At 38.8% G+C, this 23,142-nt stretch overlaps 2 protein-coding genes across 2 annotated transcripts; one reads left to right on the forward strand and one right to left on the reverse strand.

The window, feature by feature from the left end:
• Positions 1–5,378: 5,378 nt before the first annotated feature.
• LOC112553599 lies at positions 5,379–12,110 on the forward strand. Its single transcript, XM_025220941.1, has 9 exons — positions 5,379–5,579; positions 5,794–6,198; positions 6,547–6,627; positions 7,060–8,223; positions 8,424–8,565; positions 8,832–8,880; positions 9,194–9,328; positions 9,637–9,722; positions 10,122–12,110. The coding sequence occupies exons 2-9, from the start codon at positions 5,877–5,879 to the stop codon at positions 10,252–10,254; spliced, it is 2,112 nt and encodes a 703-aa protein (XP_025076726.1). The 5' UTR covers positions 5,379–5,579; positions 5,794–5,876; the 3' UTR covers positions 10,255–12,110.
• A 1,817-nt stretch (positions 12,111–13,927) lies between these two features.
• On the reverse strand, positions 13,928–23,125 carry LOC112553718 (galactose-1-phosphate uridylyltransferase-like). The gene is made up of 10 exons (XM_025221125.1): positions 22,905–23,125; positions 22,475–22,644; positions 20,724–20,799; positions 20,190–20,368; positions 18,992–19,048; positions 18,596–18,718; positions 17,726–17,856; positions 17,269–17,354; positions 16,705–16,859; positions 13,928–16,321 (listed from the first exon to the last, which is right to left on the reverse strand). The coding sequence occupies exons 1-10, from the start codon at positions 22,927–22,929 to the stop codon at positions 16,268–16,270; spliced, it is 1,056 nt and encodes a 351-aa protein (XP_025076910.1). The 5' UTR covers positions 22,930–23,125; the 3' UTR covers positions 13,928–16,267.
• Between the last annotated feature and the right edge of the window lie 17 nt (positions 23,126–23,142).

A 23,142-nucleotide genomic window follows, 5' to 3' on the forward strand; every position in this document is an offset into this window, starting at 1 on the left:
TGAGGGAGTAGGGGACTGCCCTCGTATAACAAGCTGGCCACAAGAAAAGTGAGTCTCTGACATCTCACTCCCCAACGACCTGAAAGGTCAGGGGCGACCTTTACCTTACAAAGATACCAAAGCAAATAACACAGATAACATAACAAAATACATAGAATACATTAACTAAATATAAAATTAATGTGATAAATATAATAAAGTAATAACAAAATATAAAATAATTTATATGGGCAGATATAAGCCTTTAATTTTCACTTGGTTTTACTTATTCAAAAGCAAGAATACAAAAAATTAAGTGTTCCAAAACTGGATTAAGTAAATAGTAAAAAAAATTAACTAGCAAAATAAGAACAATTACCATTCTAGTAAACAAAAATATTTTGCCGATCACCAGCCTCTATTAATCTTCGCTCCGCCAACGACTCTCTTCCAACCATCGCGGTGGTAGGCGACCGACTGACTTGCCCGCCGCTTCCAGCTTCTCCACAGGGTCTTAGCCTGATGACATGCTACTCATTAAAACAGATTGGTATTGTGAGAAAAAAGGTAATGACTTGTAATGATTTAAGATATCTTCCTACGGGTAACGTAGAGAGCGCGTTTCCATAGCGCTACTCCTCGTACCCGTACCCGTCGAGCTCGGAAAGATGAGTAAAACCTAGTTGAAAACAAAACAACGCAGAGACCACCACTGCTGTGTATGTCAGAGCAGCAATGGCATGATTGTAGGTAGGAAGAGTTCTCTGTTGATGTCCAGCAGATGAGACTGTGAGGAAGGATGAGACTGGTGTTGAAGTTTGTTTACGCACAGAGCAGTCGCCTTTGTTCTGCACACTTCGTGGGAGGTAGCGGCCCCAAGAAATCATATGTGACAGTATCTTTACTGTTTGCAATCATACAGTTCAAGACCTCGGTGGTAAGTTTATAATTCATTTGGCGATAAGTGCTCTGTTATCGACATTAAGTGATGTTCATTGATTTGCATCAGTAGTTTTGGTATGAAGCGTGTTACAAGTAAACCACTCATGACTACTATTATTATTTATTAAGATTAAATGTCTTTATTAGTTTGCAGGTTGGTGAAGCTGATGCAAACCCTTCTCCCATTTATGGCATCCTGGAAATTGTCAGAGGGCCATTGTCGATATAAAAATAAACTATTTCCTTTACAAAATATTTGCCTTTTAATTTATTCTCCATGCGTCCATTGGCACTCTTCTTCGTTGATTCAGAGGACAGTCGGTGTCCGACAGGCCTGGGTGTACATGTTGCAGAAATGTTAACACACTGTGGCGAAACGAATGGTAGGCTAATTTTTAAGTTGATAATTTTATATGGTCCGCGAATGATATCCCTATGTCCCTTGACAAACGAGGTTCCCCACCCGTCATTTACATCCACAGCATTGTCGTCTTTTTTCGCCATTTCACTCACACACTTTTCTACCTGTTAAAAGAAATACACGTACGAAGTAAAGCCGATTTAGTGCTCATACCACCTGAAACCAATTCATTGTGCATGACAGAGACGACCTCCTCCAAACTGGATACCTGCTTGAAGAAAAGTGTGTTCCTGTTGGTCTTTTTTTTTTTAACAGTACTAGTGGGAGCAGTTCTAGAAGGCAGTGAATGAAAAATTGTCCTTTGGTAAACTTCGTTACTGACTGGTTTTCTACCCTACACCCACCCCTACCTCCGACACACACTTGTTTTCTTCTTGCCGGGCAGCCCTGAAATTACTTTTTGATGTTTTCGTCAGTTAAGCGTGCAAATTGTGAGGCCAAAGGTCAGTTCCATTTGCCGCAAACTGTGGCGTGTGCTGCTCAGCATGAGGATAGTTTAACTTGTTTGCCTGACCTGTGTGCAGCCCTTGTGTGTTTTATAACTATAGCCTGCCACACAGTCACTTGTTCAAAATTCCACATCCTGCTAAATGATCGCCGATCGTTTTTCACACATGAGTAGACTTTCTGTTCCAATCACGAAAGCAGTTCAGCCTTCTGTCACTCCACAATACTAGAGGGCCCTTATTGCTGGGAGGATAAGCTTATGTCCAACAGAATTGGCGAAAGATTGTGACGTGTATCCTGGCAACCTCAAGAAGTGGAAATGTTAGAACCCGGCAACCCCTAAAACTGTAAGGGTGCTGCGGAGATCCTAGACAGACACTCCATTGCTGCTGGGAGAGTTGCTCACTTGGGTGTGTGGGAGTTCACTGAGCAAGCCACGGTTCCCTGGGCTAAAATATTGGAGAGATAAAGCAGCCGGTGGCCACTGAAGGCGACAGGCTTCACGGGGGAGCAGATGTCCCGTAAAGTTCTAAAAGAGTGTCTTTTGGTTTTGGGGGTTTATTTTTGTGGGGTAGGGGGCTATGATCCGTACAAGACACTGAGTGGATAACCCCCAGTTTCTCCCTAACTTCCATTTATCACCCTCGACAGAAAAAATATTGAGATCATGAATAAATTCGTTTGATTAACACTTAGTCCCAGCCCCCCATTGGCTGTAGTCTTGACAACGCACACATATTTATGTTTCTTCTTGATGTTTGTGTTTTTGACCTCTGGAGGTTTGTATTTCGGCAACAGAAAGGAGTCTGGGTATTTGAACAGAGGGGTGGTGGTGAAAGTATTGTCTTGTACTAAATTTAATCAAGTCATTTGGAGGTGAAAAGTTCACACTCATAGACATTTAAACTACATACATGTGCAGCTAGTTCAGTCCAATCTTTTGAGCATATACAAACGTTAGGGCAAGCATTCACGATCTTGGACTCTCTGGAGGCGTTAGTAAAAAAGAAAGAAGTAACCTATTCCTGTCTTCTTAATTTACTTTTTATTACCTTTCATTTAGTTACTTTGTGTTACTTTTAAAAAGCTTCAGAATAGCCTTAGTGCCGGCCGCTGCCATATCAGAAAATTCCGCTTTTTCTCATGTTCTCCCTAACCCTTTTTCTTAATAACTCTTTTCTCTCCTATCATTTGCATTATGACTTGCTGATCGAGATTTTATAGCAACCACGATCTTTTCTTTCAATTGATGTCTGGTGGTGTAAGTTTTCTGTAGAACCCCGGAGGGCAAGACGGTGATCGTTTAGTTATAATAATAATGTTCCCTAGTGGTCGAGACGTGTTTACGGCACCGACAACGCTCAGTAATGGATGAATCAACGAGTCTAGGAGAGGGCGCAGAGGGGAAAAACACATTAAGCATGGCAGTATTACTTTCAGTCTTTTCAAAATTTCATGCGTGACAAAGATTATGTAAATGAACGCGTGCGTTGAGAGGGAGGGTTGGGTGAGACACGGGGCCGCGTGATGCACGTGGTGATGACACCCGGATTGCTTGCCCTCGGACAGAGTGGGGTAGGTTTGCGACTTGAGAGATCTGTACCTGTACGGAAGGCTGCTTGTGACAGAGCTGGGTGGTAGAGAGGCTTCAGAATTGCCAGATCTGTTCCACACGGAAAGCTGTGATGGAACATTTTCTGGATGGTCTGTAGCAGATGTAGCAGACCTGCGTTTGAAGGAAGCTACTGATGTCACAATATGAATTTTCTCGATTATTGATCACGGCATGGCAGACGTGCCTATAGAATAGGTGCAAGTATGATATGCATTATATTATTAGGACATCTTTAATGTGCTGAAGTAGGATGAAAGTCATTGTCCCTAATATCACCCAAAGATTTTCGCTGCTGGTATGGAAACCATCGTACGAAAGGTCCCCAGTATTCCGTTCATACTCACCCGGCTCCTGGCAGTGCTGTCCCTTGCCCTTGTGTATGTACGACGTTGGTGTCCGCCAAGCAGGGGCACGAATCCTTGATGCCCTCTCACGTAAACACGCTTTGCACACATAAGTGTTGGTAATTTAAACAGGACTATAGGTCTATAGGTCTCGCCTTTACCCGGTGTTTGCACAGGTGGCTCACGGCCCCGAGTGACCACGACCTGGACATGCCGTGATGTGCAGTGTGGCGCTATTGTGTGTTGGCAGTCATGTCACAAATATTTGAAGAAACGAGCTACGAGTATATACCGGTCACCATGTAGTAGGCTTCCCACCCCAATAATGATCAGCTGTCGTCTTTAAAAAATTATCTTCTGGGACAGCACGCTTCGAGTCCAGACTGCTGATGAGATACGGCAGCTTTAACTGATTTCCTGACAGTTTGCATTAAAAAAATTATTCTTGAGAAACAGAGCGAGAGAAAAGACCTCCTAAACATGTGTACCTTAGCACGTTTTGGATACAGGATATGGGGATTATTGAGACGGTGCTTGTCGGACACGCCTGGGGTTATAAATTCTTTACTGCCTGTCAGGTCAAAGCATGTCGTCCAAGCATGGTTATAGACACCTTCGCGCTGCTTTTCCCGATGAAGCAGCTTAGCACCTCAGTATTGGAGGTGCAAGGATGCTGTTATAAGATTGAGGCTATGGGAGGCGTTAAGTGGTTGTCGACTTAATTGTAAACTGATGGTGAAGGATTTCTTGAAACCTGCTTTAAAAGTGCACCTTAGCGATCTATTCTGTTGGCGTTGGACCACAGTGTATACAGACCTTGTAGGCAATGATGGGTATGCAGACACCACACAGCGCGATCTTTTATTACCCTACGTCTTGAACAAACATGACATTGACTTCAGCGACCAGAACAGGCTGAGGTGTGTGTCACGAAGGACCTTTCCGTCATCATTGCAAAAAGAGGCTTTTCAAGTCAGTTCGATGCCTCTCAGAAAGGAGAAAAAACTCAACAAGAGTAGAATTGCCTTTTCCTTTCATCACATGCCTCGATTTTGGCTTGGGGTCACTCAAAACATGCAGCTTGTGTCAGCGTTGGAAAACTCTATTTTCTTGGGTTTGGAAGCAGGGATTAAGGATGCCAAAAGACGACGGGCGGAGACCGAGTGCTCGATACAGCGGTCCCCTTTGTTCACCGCCGCGATCACGCTTACCTGGCCCTCCAGCGTTCTGGCAGCCAGAGAATGGGTGGCTTTGACGTCTTAATCCCTGGGATTAACTTATCATTAACGCACTGCTGCCTACAGCCCGGCCCGTGAAAAGGCGCTGGAAGTATAACAGCCTCGCGCCAGGCCCCATAATCAGGCGTGAGGGCTGGGTCGTTCTTTGATCCCTCAACCATTGCTGAAAAAGTCGGCGCAGCACCTTGCTCAAGACGATATTTCAGCAACTATTTTTCTGGCCGGCGAGTTTGATTTATCAAACAGACGTGTACCATGTCAGTATTCTTCCTGATCTCTTCACCTGATCCCTCCACTCTTCACACATTCTCCTGTCTTTCTGGACGTAATTTGGTCCGGCAATATTTCTTGCGTTTCGAGAGCAGCAGCAATGGTGCGCGTGTTGGGAGCAGCCTGAAGACCTCATAGACAGTGGGTGATTGTAGTGTAACGCCCCTCCCCTAGCATGCTAGCTGTGGTTGGTTGCTAGTGTGCAGCTTGGTGAAGTGTCTATAAATATGGGGTCTAGCAATCGTTTGGACCAAAGGCTGGTGACGAGGGGGTCTAGGAGAGTGGCATTGCGGAAATTCTAAATCCTGTTTCATTTATCCTGGGTAGGTGTCAGCCACTTCTCAGATAGATAACATCTCACTTGCAGTCTTGCAAGAAAATGGTTGCTGCGATTTTGTCATATGATGCAATATTAATTTGCCTTATTATTTGCTGTTGTTCTAAATAGCACTGCCTTGAGTGTTTTTAAACACTTTATAAATATATTTACTCAGAATTTTTGGCCACTCTACATTTAGTATTCATTACGTTTTCCAGATTGCTTGCATATAGTGTTCCATTCGAGGATATGTTGCTAAAGATGAAATTTTTGTAAACTCCACCTGACCTGCGCCAGCATCATGAAACATGTGGACAGAAACCTCCAACCTCAGTTACCTGTGGCAGAGGGCGGCACTTATACCTTGCCAGCAGCCCGCATCCGCTGTGACTCTGGATGGATCTGTGTGGGAGAGAAAGTCTACCACTCAGCCTCGGATGCTCTCACCGCGTATCTTCAACAGTTTGATGGAAAGCAGGCAGCAGCAGCGGTCAGCACATCTGGATCAGGAGGTACTTTTCTCGGCACTGTTATTCAGAGTTCCATGCATCCTTTCAGTACCCAGCCCCATAGCCTAAATGGGACAAGTGCTTTGTTCAAGCTCACCTCTTCAGGCAGCACTTGTTTCTAAAAACTTCAGTAGTGGATCTTCTATGCAAGGTGCAGTTGCTGGCTCATTATCCTCTTCTTTAGGCCCTGGAATCAATGTAAGGACTGCTCAGGGTCTTTCAGGTCAGCTGTTTTCAAGTACTCATGAACAGAATGTTGTGGGAGTAACAACAGTTTCTTCACATCTCACCAACAGTACCTACAACAACACTGATGTCAGTGGCCACACAGCATTGCCAGCGGTGTCCCAAGTGCTTGGTACTGGTGACAGACATAGAACAGGTCCACGTAGTGCAGTGGAAACTCTGTTGTGTTCACAGCCTTTGCAGAAAAGCTTGGATGTTGAAGTCACAGACACACAGCAGCAGGCCAGGTTGAAGCAGCATGCACAAGAGGTTCACCACGGACTGTCAACATCCCCAAGAGTCCTCTGCAGAAAGAAGGTAGATATTAACCAGAACATTTTTAAACTGTCTATTCGTTCTGTTAATTGGAATCTTGTAGCACATAAATTACTAGTCTAAGGATGTACTCCTTTAAAAAATAAATTTCAAAACACTAATTTAAAAGAATATCAGAATTCTAGAATATCAGAATACATATTTATGTATTAGCAATTTGTTTTTCATTTACTTTACAAGTTGTTGTGAAATTATTGTTGATTGTTGAAGTTTGGAAAGAAATCGTTATTAAGCAAAAATTCAGGTATTGATATAATAATAATAATAAATTTCAGGAGTGAGCTGTACATTTAACACAAGTAACCTGCTAAGCTTGTCTGTACCTATTTTACATCCTATACTCAGTCTCATGCACATTCATACCCATCTGTAAACTTTGTGGCCAATATGTGACCAGTATATGGTGTATTTCAGTGGAAGAGGCTCTCTCACGGTCAGCACAATTGTTGGAGACAATCAAAGGCAACTCTTCCATTAGCTCACCCTGTGGCAGCAATGTTGAGAGCACGAGTACAGATGTTCTTCTCTCTATTAATCCCCAAAGACCCAGTGACGCACTAACTGCTATAACTAGCCGACAGGGGAGGAACCAGCACCGCTACTCCTATTACACACCCAATCATCACCGCTCTTCCAGCCTCAGCCGCATACCATCCAGCATCAACTTACGTTCTCTTAGGGAATCAGGCCGACGACGATCACTGGAAAGCCTTGGGTTGAGTTTTTTAACCAACACGTCTGCAGACAAAATCTACCATGGTGGTTCTAACAGTAGTAGGTTATCACATATGTCAGATCCAAGCGATATCCTTCAAAATTCTCTGTATCATCAACACCTTGCTGTCACAGATAAGCAAAATAAGAAACAACTGCTCCTTCGACAGAATGAGGGACCTCCACACTGGATTCGGGAGCTTGTTCCATCCTCCTTCATGGTACCTGGTGATGTAGTCATAGGAGATTCCATGTTTACAGGAAGCAGAACTCACAATGGGCATCCCACACCAAGCTGGGTCAATGGTTTGGCTTCATCAGACATCACTTACTGCAGCACAGACATGCCAGATGTTCAGAGCACACGTGAATCTCAGGAATTGTTGGGCATGAAAAATGTGACTGAAGACCCTCCCTCCAAATCAGATAAGCCTTCAGTAGTAGACCTCTCCTATGCAGCACCAGGACTAAACTATTCTGACCTGGGCACCAGCCAGATGGCCAAAAAGCACAGAGTATCTTTCAACACTTATCATCTTCCCTCTCATACCAAGAAATTGACTGCAAATATGAGTGACAAGCTGGCAGAACACAATGTGAACCATGGGAATGAAAGTCTGTCTCTGAGTGTGGACTCGGCATCACAGGAGTGTAAGAAATTGCCAGGGCAATCGGTTGAAAAATATCTTTCTCATCTCAACTTGAACACCAACGCTGTCAGGGATACTGCTGGAAAAACAAACAAGAGGGTATTTAGTCTTGTACGATGTTCCAGTGTGGACAAGCTTCACCTTGAAAATTTGCCTTCTGCTGAACCCTCAGACATTATTGGTGCTAGTCCCATCACTAGAACTAGCAACTTATGTAAGTAACTTCATGCATAATTTGCCTGTCTTCAAATTAATGAATTGTATAGTTCAAAATGTCAAACTTGGTGGGGAAAGGTGAATTGTATTAATGTTGTCTTTAGCGAAATTTTTGTTAGAATTAGTATTTAAAGATTATTAGCCTTTTCATTTTTATTATTATTATTATTATTATTGGTCTTTATTGTGTTGTGCTAGCAAATGGAAGATTTGTAGATGATACAACTTTTGCTGCAAGTATGGAGCCAAGGAGTATAGGCAGTGATCAAGCATTGAAGACCAGCCCTGCCTCTGATGATCTTGATGGGGACAGGCCATGGGAAATCATGACTTCTGCCTTGTATGTACTTCAGATACTTCATTACAATCTGTGTTGGAGAGAAGGAATGTTCTTGTATGCATGAATGATGGAGAATAGTTATCTACAGGCTTAGAGCATGTGATTTATAGCAATTGTGCAGCTAGAAAGAAGCTGTGGATATATTAATAGCTTTTCTATATCCATGTATGTGTGCACTTGTGCATATATGCACGTGTTTGTCTGCAGGTGTGTCCATTTGCAAATCATAAATGGTTTGTACAGGTTTCTATTTATATTTCTTTCAGCAAACCACCAGTGTATATTGACAACCATAATTTAACCAATCAGTCACCAGTGAGTTAGTCTCTTTACCTTATTAACTTTTTCTTACCATTTTCAATTTTTGAAAATAAAATACAAATTATAAAACTTACATCTGCCATATAGCTTATTCTTTTAAAAAAAAAAGTCTTAGCATGATAATGGCCATGAAGGGGTGAGTAAATGTTGCATTGATTGCCTACACTGTAAATCTTTAAAGGTGATTAGATGTGTAATTGCTACAGGTGCATGTGTATCACTCTAAAAGCTGCTTAACGACCATAAATACTGACTTTATTGACAAATTATCAAGTAGTTCCTCTGGTGTGTTAAATACATTCTTCAGGCTCGACCAGGAACACCTACATTATCAGGGGGTCATCAGCCCGGCAGCATGGAGGCTCTGAAAAAGATGTTGTTCCGACTGCAAACTGAAGAAACATCAAGCTCAGATGCTGTTTTCAAACTATCTTCCCCTCCTGTAAGTCTAATGTCTGCAACAAAGGTGGTTATGACTGCTTTGCTTGAAAGGGATGTTGCTCATAAGTGATCCTTAGTTTCTTCACCACATAAAGAGTAACAAGTGTTTGTAGCAACATTATATGCTTCCAGCCTCCTTGAGTAATAGTCTTATAGCAGCAACAAATGGTGCTTGTTTTATGGAGAGAATGTAGAATAACCAGATAACAGAAACATTTTTAAATGGAGAAGTGTGTTTCATAGCATATGATAGAGCAATAATCAGATATGCACACTTGTGATAAGATTGGCCTATGTAACGTTACAAAGCAGGCTGGTGTGGATGGAGCCACCCTTATCCCAGCACTCAAGGACTACAACTTTGACGAGGAGCCAGGAGGACAGTCTTTAGAACGGTATGTCAAGTGTGATGGTATGTCAGATATGACAGTCTTTAGAACGGTATGTCAGGTTTTAGTCTTGCCTGCAGTAGCACATCAGTAATTATGTACACCAAGACTGGCAGTGAAAGTTTGCTACAAGGTTGACTAAAAGATTTATTTGCCATATTCAAAAGAAGCTGGTTTTTCATGTTTACAATATGCTAGCTTGTCAAAGCAAAGATAAGCTCATTCAGAGATCTCCTAGCCTCTTATTCATCAATGGGCAATCAGTACAGATGCAGATATTTACTAGCTGAATTGAGCTGGAAGCTTACAGAGTTGGACTGATTAAGAGACTGTATGGCAGCAGCGATTTCGTACTCAGTGACATTCATTCACATTGCTTGAAAATAATCGAAATATTACTTACAGGGCACTTGTCCATCTTGGTCGATTGAAGACACTAGTGCAGTCAGCATCTGTTGCCACTCAGCGTGACTGGGAGAATGGTGTTGAAACAAAATATTCACAGGAAGAAACTTTACAGCAACTGCAAACTACATGACATCTTCATTTTATTTCAATTTCCTAAACTGTGATGCTGATCTGAAAACATGGACTGTAGAATGTGTCTGTGAACAGTGAACCAATAAATAACAAGAAACTTTCTTTCTGGAAATTTCCAGGCATTCTGTTTAGTACTTAATCTCTTTTCAGTACATAATCTCTTTTCAGGTTAGATTCTAAACCTTGCAGGAGATTTTTACAGATGCATGTTGAAGAGCTTTGGTTAATCAGTTGTCTGAGATGGGAAGAAAGTTGAGATAGATTATGGTTATGGTAGCTGAGGAATTACTGAAGAGTACAATCTGTGCCTATATGTGCTTTGTTGAGGAAATAGTTGCCAAGTGTTTGTAGGATGCAATGCATTTTTAAGATTTCAAGATGCATTTCAGCCTGCCATGGAACCCTCAAAAAAAAGATAAGCATCCTCAAGTTTGATTATTTTTACCTTTAAAAGGAAAATCTTCCCATAATGTTGTATCAACTGTGCAATCCTATAAACACACTTGTATGTGGTATCTTGATATGAACACAGGCATGTTCATACTCTGTGCGTATGTGTGTGTGAGAGAGAGAGAGATTACCTTTGTAACATAACCAACAACCTTACAACTTATTTCTAACTTTGCTTAATTATCCACCTACTCATTCCTAAGTGGACAGTTTATCCAGATCTCACATTCTCACTCATTTTCTCCTACTTAACTACATATTTCACATGCTCACAGGAAATGAAAATGAAACCTGTTTCCAGATCTTTGCTATGAAAATTAAAGTGCATAATGATGTCACCTGTTGCAATCCAACTATTTATCTCAAAACTTGAAAAATTTCTACTTTGCCTACAAGACAATGTGAGCTGATATTTAGTATCTCTTTCCTATTATATTAGCTATTGGTGCCTTACTGCAAAATATCCAAAGAAATCTCTTGCTTCAAAATCTGTTGTTCTTTCTGTAAATAGCATACAATTTTCTTGGAATTATTGAGCATTCATGTGACTGGGAGTGAACCTCTTTTGCAACCTCGGATGGAAATTAATGGATGTGTCAGAGTGGGCGCTAAAAGATTACTATCAAATATAGGTGAGGAAAGAGTCAATTATGCGTTTGGGAGGGAAAAAAATCCCATGAAAATGTCAGGTGAGAAGAGATACAGAGTATGGTTTACATGCACACTGGTATATCAAAATGTATGGAGACTTGTGTGAGATCATTGCAGTTTGGAAGCAGTTTTTAATTAAAGAGATCAGTCTGGGGTGGTTTAGCTGAATGGATTTTTCTCAGATGAATGCAGGCATAACACTGTGAATGAATGTGTCTAAAACATATCACCGCCATTTCACTCCTACATGATATTATATGAATTAGAATCTTTGGCACTTACTGTTATCTTTTAAATTTTCTACTAATTATTTCAAACATTCTGTATTACACTGAAATTTGTTTGTATCTTTATGTACTTACTATATATCTACATGCAATGGGACAAAATAGATTCACAGAGCAGTTGATGTCTGACATAACTGTATTTAATGAAAAGTGTATGTTATCAGTAATTATGCTTACCACACATACCAACTAATTTAAAGGCAATCATTTGCTTTCCATTTTATAGTGCATTTTCCCTTTTAAAGTGCATTTGTATTAGGTGAAGGGACTTCTGTCAGATATTGGTATCATATTTCAAGCAACCTTGTTCATAAAAAGTTTGTGGTAGAAAGTATAAGAATGTAGAATGCAGAAGTCTAGATGGTCCTTTTGTTTTCCTAACTCTGTACTATTTATTTCTGAAAGCAAACTGTGATGATTAAATTTTTTAGGCTAAGTGAAATAAAAATATATTACAAATTTCAAATTTTAATGGTTTGTTTTGCAAAAATCAGCTTGAATTTCGCCTGCAGCCAGTGACAAGCAGTCCAGCTGCCTCACACAGCCAGCAATGAGTGGCTGATGACGAATGAAGAGAATATTTTCAGTGAGAACTTACATCAACCAGGATGATCAGCTTTAATAAGGCATAGGGCAGTAGTGGGAGGCTGGGCTGAGAAACCTGCTCACTTATTTTTTAAGAAACAACATACAAGTAGTTAATGGCACCTTGTGCTTTATCTCGCACACACTACAGCAAATAGTATCACAAGCACTCATTAGTCACAACGGCTTACACTTGTATTTGTTTCTGTGTATGCTGTAGTTGACTTATAGGTGGGGATTGTTGCTAGCATCCTCATGGTTTGCACACCTTTCCTGGTACACTGGTGCTACAGATCATCTATGCAGTGCAGTTTCACAGTTTTGCTACCTGTAAAATTTCACTGTTGCATTTTCCATAAACTCACAACTCTAAGTATTAGGTTTGGATGCTGTATGTGGACTTACTACTTACCATGTTTTGAAAAATGTGTATATTTTCTTCACCCTACCCTTCTTGAAAAAGCTTGACAGACTAAATGATTTATTCTTAGGAATTGGGGAGAGAGTGGGGGACCATTACAGAACAAATTTTGGTTAAGTTCTGAGACACTTGCCTGACAGACCCCATAGATATTTCTTACAGGCTGCGTTTGTAGTGTTTGTTGCCAGAGATTCAGCAGATATGATGGAAACTGCATTCTCTTGTTTTCACACATTAGAATCTAAGAGAAACAGCACTATCAACCAATGAAATTGCAGCCCTTTGGCAATGAAGAATGTCAAACTGCAGCCCTGAAAACAAGTTCCAATTGAAGACAAAAATTTGACTAAAGCTGTAAGAATACACTTATTTTTCTTGTGTTTAAGATAAAAATAGCCAGCTTATCACTCATACCTGGGTGGTATTGCTTTCAAACAGTAACAGTTATCAGTGTCATGTCCTACAATGCTATTTATCACAGATTACGCATATAGGGTAGGCACTAGCCCTAGTCAGAATATCTTCACAGAGATCACATGCTACACCAGATTGGAGGTAAAATGAAAAATTACATGGAGCTAACAATTTCATTCCATTCCCACCCATTAGTGGGCACTTAGGATTCTGCCTCGTAGTCAGCATAGAATTCAAAAGGCAGGGACTTGAGATTCAATTGTGGGAGGCAACATTTATCATCAGGGTGCAGCAACTCATAGACTTATTTTACAGGTAATTGTATGGAGAAAGTGGGGTTTCAGTGCTATCAGGTGGACACAGAGTGGAACATATTACCCTAACCTAGTCAGAGGTCAGGTCACAACAGATACATATGCCAGCATACATGCTAAAGATAAAGTAATTTTAGTAATTACAGGCACCTTGGCAACATGATTATACTTGCCTGGAAACTATTTAATGAAGGAATTTTCTGATAGCAAAAAAACTGTGGGTCAAGGCAAACATGCAGTTTCCACTTGTGAGGAGGTAGACTCTTTATAATCATGCCATATAAGAAAAAAGGTTTAAAACAAGCCTGTAGCCTTAGAAGCTTTTCAGCTTGTGCCTTTCTTTCAACTTCATATTTAATGTACTTCTTGTACATGTAAGACAGGTGTAATTATTGCCTTGATTTCTAGTTGAGAGTATACTTGATTCAAAGCATTTTTTGCAGTCATGTTTAAAAATATTTAGGTCATATGTGCCCACAGTTTGCTGGTCCCATCCTTTCTTGAAAATTATATTTGTCCATATGTGACATCACCAAGCAACACAGGATATACAAGTTAAAAAGTAAGCTTTATATTAAGAACATACATGTAATCATTGTTAGGCTAATTATACAGTATAAAAGAAACATTTCAAAATTTCCTTTGAAACTACAGTAAAAATAAAGAAAAATTCAAGCAAAGATGAAAAGGAAAACACTTAAAATGGAAAAGGCTTCATAGCCTACTGGCCACACTGGCAAAGACCTATAAGTAGTTTACTTGGTCCAGGGCATGGATTGTGGAGTGATCTATATTTTACTTGAACACTCCACAGAGTGATCTATATTTTGTTTGCTTGATTTAGGAATGGATTTACTTTGTCTCGAGCAATGATCTTTAAGTAATTTACTCTGTCTAGGGTATAGATTGTGGAAGGGTGGATCCCCACAGGCTTTTATCTTCCGTGATAAATTGTTTCCCCTTGCAATTAATTGGGCAGAGAAAACAATCTAAGCCGGACTAGAACCAGTGAGAGATCACAATGCTATGAAGCCTCCCATAGCTGTTAGTCTTTTCCCTAACCATAAAATATGAATCAAATTTTATTACTACAACAGGCCAAGGCTTTAACAAAATAGAGGCTGTCATCTGGCAATGTAACATCAAAAGCACATCTTAAACTTGCACACTTATGTATCCCTGTGTCCTGCTTGTTGAGGATACCATCCACACCCATCTAGTGATAGAAATGTCTAAAACCCTGATTTTCCCATGTTTGTTACAATAGTATGGAGACATACAAAATTTGATACACATATTAATATAAACTTAATATTTGAAATATGCACAAATACACATGAAAATCATAAATGGTAAGAAATTCCTTAATTATATATTAACCTTCAGAACACAATAAGATGACACAACAAGGCAGAAGGCTAGTCTCAGGTTCTTCATCACCCAGAGCAAAAATAATCTATTACTCATATGCAAGCTGTCTCCAAATAATGTAGATAATACTCTAAAGACCAGATGGTATAAAAATGTTCTGAAAATATTATTAGCCTTTTTATGTAAATATGCCCCATGGTCATCTCCCAAAATAAGATCCAAGAACAAAAAGAGTAATTTTTAAAAAAACCTAAAAGCCAAATGTTTCCACATTGTGTAGCGTAGAAAGTCCTTGATGTCGCTGGTCACATTGCCAACCCACTTCAGCTGTACCATGATACAGGACATAAACAGAGTGGCGTACTGATTTACCCAGCACAGTAAATTGGTTGGTTGTGTTTTACGCTGTCCCAGCAACTTAGGCTATATCACGGCGAGATAAGATTATGATACATTAAGAGGTAGAGAAACCCCCAGATAATATAACAACATCCTTAACAATAAAAACCAACACAAGGAACAAGAAAAACATAAAAGGGTAGGTAAGATGCAAAATGAAGTGTTGTGGCCTAAAACGCCCCAGCCCAGCACTGTTTGTAGGAGAAGCCATAAACAGTAACCTACATTGGTAGTAGGCAGTGGTGAGAATGCCACGGACATGAGGGAGAGCCATAAACTGGAGTCTTAATGGTAAGCAATTTTGATACACACAAACACATCTTTATAAAACATCAGTATCTGGGAAAAAATTCAGGATTAATTAAAAAAAATTCCGGGTAAAATGCATTAATTATAAAAATATTTTGGCTTGCTATCGCAATCCAATCCCCCTACCAATAACTCCTACCAACCCAAGTAAATAGTCGTCTACCTGATGTTATCTTTGCACCATTACACATCCTGTGCACTAGTCAGCACTATGCCATTAGGTGTTGAAGTTAATGCATTCAAAGGGTATTTGTACAAAATGTGCAATAATGTAATATGAAAGCACTCTGGAAGCATGCCAATATATTCACTCAGTTCTATACTTCCACATCTAATGCTCTTGCTTTGAGATTCATTTATAATATGAGTAACAGACAAAAAAAAGTGTCACACATAAAATAAGTGGTAGATGAATACATAAACAGACTCTACTAAACACATTCATATTATCATTCATGTTATCATTCATATTGCAGTTATACTCATGAAATACAAAAGTACATTTCAGACTAAATACGCTTTAACACACTGATGCCACTTATTGGCTAACAATTTTTAAACCAGAAAAACATTTCTGCATTCACAGTACAAACATGTGACAGTACAAACCCTAGTTTTCAGGTCACAACACAAGGGCAACCATAAGGCACTTAAGTAACAAGATTTGGCACAACGGTAATCTGGCCAAAGATTCTTGATCTGAATGTTATTCTCTGCAAACACATCCATTTCCACTCTGGTTGAGTGATAAAGTACTTTTCCTGAGAAAATGATGAATAGGCCACTGGCAACAACCTATCCTTGAAACAGCTATTTCCTCTCCTTATAATGAACATCAGGTAGACCCCGAAGCTTGTCTGCTGCCTGAAGAAATGATTTGAGTCCAGTTGTAATATGTTTGAATTCTCCTTTTTCTATAGCTGTCAATATTCTCAAGTAAAAATAAGAGAAATCTCCTTTTCTAGATTAAATGGTTTTTCATAGCCAAATAACATTTAAAAATTGAAATTATGTGTTTTATTGAAGAAGAAATGAAAACATATCTCTTTCATTGGAAACACCAGGAACATACCTGCTTTCTTTTTGATTGCCAAATGCAAAATCCAGCTGCATTTACATTACAGCATACAACAGGTATTTTTGTTTCGGCGGCATCATTGTAGATCCTTTTCTAAGTTATAGCTCTGAAGAAAACATTCAAAAGCAATAGAGAAAGTATCCCAATACATAAAACATTAAAAACTCACTTGTTCAGGTGTGAGGTCTCTCTGAGACTGCGCTAACATTTCATAGCCAACCATGAATTTTTTTATGGTTGCTGAGCGCAGAAGTGGAGGATAATACAAGGCATGCAGCTGCCAGTGCTGGCAGTCCTTACTCAGCCATTCTGCTGTTGGGGCTCCTAGGAATTGGTTACACAATAATTTATCACAACTGTGTCAACATGAAATACTAAATGATAGAGTGATATTCTCAACATTTATCAACAGTACAAATGTAAAGGTTCAATAGTATAGTGATCATAGGGGCACTGAACTTGAAGGGGTTCAGCATTTAGGACCAGCAGCCCAGCCTTTTCTTCTACTATTTTTTTTTATTAAACCTTCCCTAATAAGGTTCCTCATTACTGCTAGATTGACAGATGTTGTTTTCTAACTGCCTTGAATTAGTCTTAAACTCATAACCCTTTGCTGCTATTCCAATCTAAAACATGAAAAATATTTTACATATATATACGTGTAACGTAATGACTGACACCTTCAAGCAAATAAATAGACAAACTGATTATAGAAGAACAGCTACAAACTGACCATGCCAACCCATTGAATATGGAAAGGAGATTTCAAACAAGTTGTCATACTTTGTCAGCAGCTTCTTCATTATTAGAGCTAAATCTACAACAAAAAGAGGGTTACAAAATGAGCTACATTTGAAGCTTAATATCAATAATTTGTTTTATAATCTTGTAAATACATATATATGTGTAATCTGGACCTGAAATAGCAAAGATTATCATAAAGTGCATATACATAAAACATATATTCTATTCTTATTATCTGCACATATAACACATGCATATATATTTACATTCAACTTTAATCAACATAGATTTCAAAAGCATGTTAGTGAAAGATTCCAAACACACACATACACTAACATTTGCAAGGATGCATACAAACACATACTTTCCCATTTGGATAAATTCTGTAAATATATTCAACATTTTCCCATCAAACAATATTATAAAAAAAGACTATGAAGTACCTTTCCCTTTCTTCATGTGTGAGATCCTGCAGGCGAAGCACATGTCTCCGTGGCAACAGCATAGTCTCGTAAGGCCAAGTAGCCCAGTATGGCACTAACCAAACCCAGTGTTTTGTCTCTAGTACAATACGTTCCTTTGAAAAAAAAAATTGCACAAAGTCTAAAATGTTACATTAGTGGTTCCAAAACTAAAATTAACACCAAAGTGATAAAAAAAATTACTGTGAAAACTTACTTTCTCTTCGATTTCAGTTTTCTAAGGAAGCATTAATGTTTTTGCACAGTCTAGTCCATAAACCGTGTTCCTATAATGATTTTGCTAACATACAATAGAACCATCACATAAAACAGAACTGCTTTCACTTGCATGGGATATGTCACTACATGATAACACACTTTTATTTGCTGTAATTTGTAGCTGCTCCTCAATTCTCACCTGTATCCATTTGTTCCATTACTAAATTTTCATCCATAACTCAAACCATATAACTATACCATCTAGATATTGCATTATTTTAAATTGGCAGGAAACAATACTGATACTTCAGCGTTCCTGCGCTTTATGAAAGGCTGAAGCTGTAAAGAAGCTGGATGCTTTTAATAAGCTGAAACTAAAGGAAAGCCATTCTCCTCTAGTATCACATTTCTCATAATAGTTACAATATTGCTCTCCTCATTTCTCATTATGAAGTTTCAACTTTTCACTACAATTCATTTCTGAAAGCTCTGCTCCTCACCCTACTTTTGTTGTGTGATTCTAGGAAAAGATCAATGACACATGACAGTCAAATGTACTTTAAAACAACACCAATATAACAACATAGATGTCATGATGGATTTATGGTCATACATGAGCAAACTGCCTGGCCTTACTTTCTTCTGAAGCTCTTTCTGCAAGTAGTCTATAAGCAATGGCTTCTTGTACTTTTCAAAATAAGCCTTTTGTGACTTTTGCTTTACTGCAGGTTCATTTGGTATAAATGAGCTGGCCCACACCTGAAACAATGAAGCTTATCTGAGAAAATATTGAAGTTACTGACACCGCAAAAGAACATTGACAAAACTTTGGTGTTTCAAATTTCATTGGGATTGCTTTATGTTTAAACATCATAAACTTTACTTAAATACTTTAAATATTTTCACACACAGTGGTAAAAGCAAAACCTATACCCACTTAGAATCACAGATTCCAAAGAGACAACACAATTAAGTGGCTTTTGGTATATTGATATCATTAAACGGAATGAACAATATGCTTATGCTGTTTACCTGACAGTGAGGGTGGGGATTTGAGCATCCCATTATGCTGCCACGATTTTCAAAGATCTGTCAGAGATACAAGGAATATCAATGCAATGTTTTCAAAGCCCTAATTATATTTGCATGCAACTTTAGTGATACTTGAATTTCCCTAGATACAATAAATTCTGACATTTCCCAATAGATCTATCAAACTAGAAGGCAACTTTTCAAACAGAAAAGTGTGTAGAGACCAACCATGTCTGGTACACAAAGAGATTAAAAAAAACCCACAAAGTGATCAGGGAATAATCAAAACTGCAACAAGAAGTGCTAATGGCAGTAAAGTAATTTTCACTCTATGTAATGCTGGCATATACTAAGCTTTCCATGTGTGTATAATGAAGTAGTAGTTTAAAGGTCTCGTGTACTAAAGTAAAAGTGAGGCGCTTAAATCAAACCTAAAATTACTAAAGTAATTGTTTAACAGAGTCAACACAACTTCTTTTATCTTATTCTCAACAAAGTTTATTTGGAGGACACAAGAATCAAAGGGATCTTAGATGGCTGTCATAATGTGGGTTTGCTGAAGCACAAAATTCCTCACCATTAGCAACTTTGTGCTAAGATTAAGAGGTTATATGGTTCCTTTGTTCGTAAGTCTGAACCAAGTTTAATTAGCCTGTGTGCACATACACATGTGCATGCAAGTGAAAGATTGTTAAGTTGTACATGAACATGTAGCAGGAAAATGATTCACATTGATCTCTTTTTATAAGCATGTCCATATAAAATATTATAAATAAATTTTAGTATACTATGCATTTTTCATGTCTTTCTTGTAAATGTCTGCAACAAAAGTAGTACATGAATTATTCTTGGAAGACAATGAACTTGTATTGTAGACCTAGTTGCATTAATGTTCTTTCCCTCGTCAAAACAGGTAGGCTCAGTTAATGGGGACATAGCTCATTATTCAAATGTTTTTATAAAGAGTGTAGTTAAATGACTGGCCCAATTTGTCCATGATTACTGTGACAAGGAAAGCTGATGGTCAAATTTGTTGTAGCAGACCAGTAAGGAAACATTACTGGTCAAGGATATTGTGGTCTTGTGCTCAGCTTGCAGAGTTCAGCGCTTATCATGAAACTTAGACAAAATGTTATTTGTTAAGGAATTTGCTGAGGTGTGCAGACAACTGCCACAGCAAAATGCTGTTAACACTCACCTGAACCCAAGCATACTTCTGACCCAGATCAGCATTCAGGTCTGCCCAAGCATCCACAACAGCTTTGATGTCTTTGATCTCCATGAGTGGAAGTGTTATGTCCGACCAAGGATGAAAACACATGACTTTGCAGGTACCTTGTGCTGCAGCACTTTGAAACAAGGGGTCATCACTGACTGCTGTCAGAAACAAACCCCAAATGCATGAAACATTTAGTATATTTCATGGAACTTAAAAAAAAAAACCAAAAACATTCCAACAAACAATATCCAAACCAGCCTAAGACAAACACAAGACTTATAACTGCTACCAACAATCTCCACCTTTGAAAGTGTTTAGATGAAGACAAAAAAAATTTTGATTTTGACATTGGTGCATAATGATGGTATCTGCAGTATTTAACAATCAAAACAGACATCCACAAATTGCAGAAATAAATAAGACTTGAGCAGTATTTGGGGACAAGTAGTCAGGGTACATAATCTTGGAGGAAATGCATAATTACATTTATGTTAATAACAGTGAAATAAATACCTGGTGCAGGTGTGTCCTCTAAGATAGCCGGAAAGTCATTGGTAAACAAAAAGGTTCCTTTGTAATCAGGATTTACCTGTGAACAGTTAGCAGACTTTTTTCAGCAACTCTTTCTATACATAGTTTTCATTTTTTTTAGCTCTGGCTACCTCAACATAAAGCCAAAGGTTGTCCCCTAGCCCTTTAACCTTTTTTTCTGGTTATTGGAAGGTGAGGTGGGGATGATCCAAGGTTTCTGGACGATGCCCACCTCCTTTTCCTCTAACTGCTTTGCTTTTCTCCAAACTTCTGTGGATTTAGGTACCCGTTCCAAACAGCTCAGACCACTGGGCGATGTTTGCTGTACCACACAGGCATCAAACCAGTTCCTCTGGGTGTGGATGCCAGTGCTCTAACCACATCTATCTGGTTTCCCAGTTCAAGATGATTATTTTGAAATGAATAGTTGATTTACTCTTATAAAATCTATAAGCCTTTTCCTATAATATGAAATGCAGTAAAGTTCAGTGATTCTCTCATACATGTACATATGAAAGAGTGAAAACTGAAATTACTTAACTTATCCACTGGGTACAGACATACATTATTAACATAGAAAGCAGCTTCTTCATTTTTCTAATTTCACTTGTTGAACTGAAGAGACAATAGGCTGCTATTACGGCTATTCATTGTATTAATTTGGAGATGTATAAAAAATGCTGAGTGGATGGAAACAATATATTTTTAACAAATCTACATGTGGTCTCCAGATGTCAGGAACAAAGCTTATTTGGAATATTGTGGAACTTCCCTTACCATTCATGAAAATGCTAACCCTAGCACATGTGAAAGCAATATGGCAGTCAACACACTAGAATGGAAGGAAATGGATTCAACAAGGTCATTTTAGACACAGCAAAATGTATTTATCTTGACCTTCCAATAGCAAACACGTTTTTGAAAACCCCATCTAAGGTTGCAGTTTTGACCTTTTCTTTCCAAAACTGAACATATGATTTTATTTACAGATAAAATCCAAAGCAATACTGTCTCTTGAAATTACTAGAGGCTGCTGCATGGCCATGAACACAAGAAAAATGCTCACATGCATGAACATATATAATAGGACAAAATGGGCACACTGCAGTGAATGAGTTACAACATCACAAAGGCACAACACAGTGATGCACGTTTATTCTAAACTGTGAATTTGCTTTAGTCTTGGGAAGGCCAGGAAACCTGCAATTACCTAAAATATGGCTGATACAGTGTCATTAACTCTTTTGCATTGATAATTATGATACTAATCAAAAAGTTAAAGTGAAACAAAAAATTCTACATTAACTTTTACTTCAGTTTCTTTCTAGTTCTGGCAACTCCTCAGTTACGCATGCATCATCATAAGTCTGGAGTGCAAAATCTAAACAAACAGTGGTTAAGGAGATAAGCAGACTTTAATAATAATTTTTTAAAAAAAACTCTACACTAGAAAGTGTAGGCATCAGCACTATTCCCCCAAAACATAGTTACCAAAAGAGTAACCAAGCAACAATTAAACCTGCTTAACGCCGGATTTCGCGTGGAAGCATTGTTTGGAGTATTAGTTTTAATGTATCGGGCTCGGAAAGTTAATAGTTTCAATCGATGATGTGCCTTGAGAAATCGGATAGAGGTCCTAGTCCCAGAAGAAGGCGCTGTTTCTCCTGTCACCGCTTCTTCAAAAACCCAGCATAACTTTCTACAAATGACAAAACATATTTATGTTTATTTACCTTGCTGCCCGCCCTCGTCGCTCCTGGGCATAACGGATTTTTGGGGTCGAATCTTGGAATAGTTTCTTCTTCTTTCTTTTCTACTTGCCCCTGCCAAGGGCGTTTCGCCCGATGCGGTGACACTAAGACCCAGTCATCTTTTAAAGGGTTGAAGCGAATATGCGGATGTTCTTTTTTTTAAAAAAAAGAAGAAAAAACAAAAAAAGCAAGCAAATGAAAATAGTTATTAATTGTTCTGCAAGATCTCATAATCTACAGCAAAAATAGTTACAAGAAACTATATATGTCCTACACAAGTGAACATTATGGCATTATTGAGTCTGCACTTTCTGTGCTTTTCAAAAACGTACAAGCAAAGTAAATAAAACACTTTGCCAAGTAATACGAGTTTGTGGCAATTTCAGATGAGTGAAACAGTTCTATGGAATACCTGTAGGGTCGAAAACTGCTGACATTTTAGGAAAATCGGCAAAACAAAGTCAAAGTTTCCAAGACGTATAACTTCTTGAAGGTTAGCTTATATAGCAACCTGAGTGACCACGTGATAGTTGACACTATATTTGTTTACACATTTGGTCAGCTAAGGAGCGATTACCACGTGTCGGTGAAGAGGATCAAGCAAGGTGAACCTGGAGGCCAGAAGCAGACGGCCAAGTTCCGAGCTCATT

The sequence above is a fragment of the Pomacea canaliculata genome, linkage group LG13, assembly GCF_003073045.1.
Source record: "Pomacea canaliculata isolate SZHN2017 linkage group LG13, ASM307304v1, whole genome shotgun sequence".
Classification (NCBI taxonomy): domain Eukaryota; kingdom Metazoa; phylum Mollusca; class Gastropoda; order Architaenioglossa; family Ampullariidae; genus Pomacea; species Pomacea canaliculata.

Bases quoted from the DNA above. Each gene is read 5' to 3' on its own strand.
- LOC112553599 (XM_025220941.1), top strand. From the start codon at position 5,877: ATGAAACATGTGGACAGAAACCTCCAACCTCAGTTACCTGTGGCAGAG. The intron at 8,881-9,193 runs GTGAGTTAGTCT...TACATTCTTCAG, and splicing joins ATTTAACCAATCAGTCACCA to GCTCGACCAGGAACACCTAC. The intron at 9,329-9,636 runs GTAAGTCTAATG...AACGTTACAAAG, and splicing joins TCAAACTATCTTCCCCTCCT to CAGGCTGGTGTGGATGGAGC.
- LOC112553718 (XM_025221125.1), bottom strand. From the start codon at position 22,929: ATGTCAGCAGTTTTCGACCCTACAG. The intron at 18,719-18,991 runs GTAAACAGCATA...TCATTGTTTCAG, and splicing joins ATCCCCACCCTCACTGTCAG to GTGTGGGCCAGCTCATTTAT. The intron at 17,355-17,725 runs AAGGTACTTCAT...TCTTTTTGTTGT, and splicing joins CTCACACATGAAGAAAGGGA to AGATTTAGCTCTAATAATGA.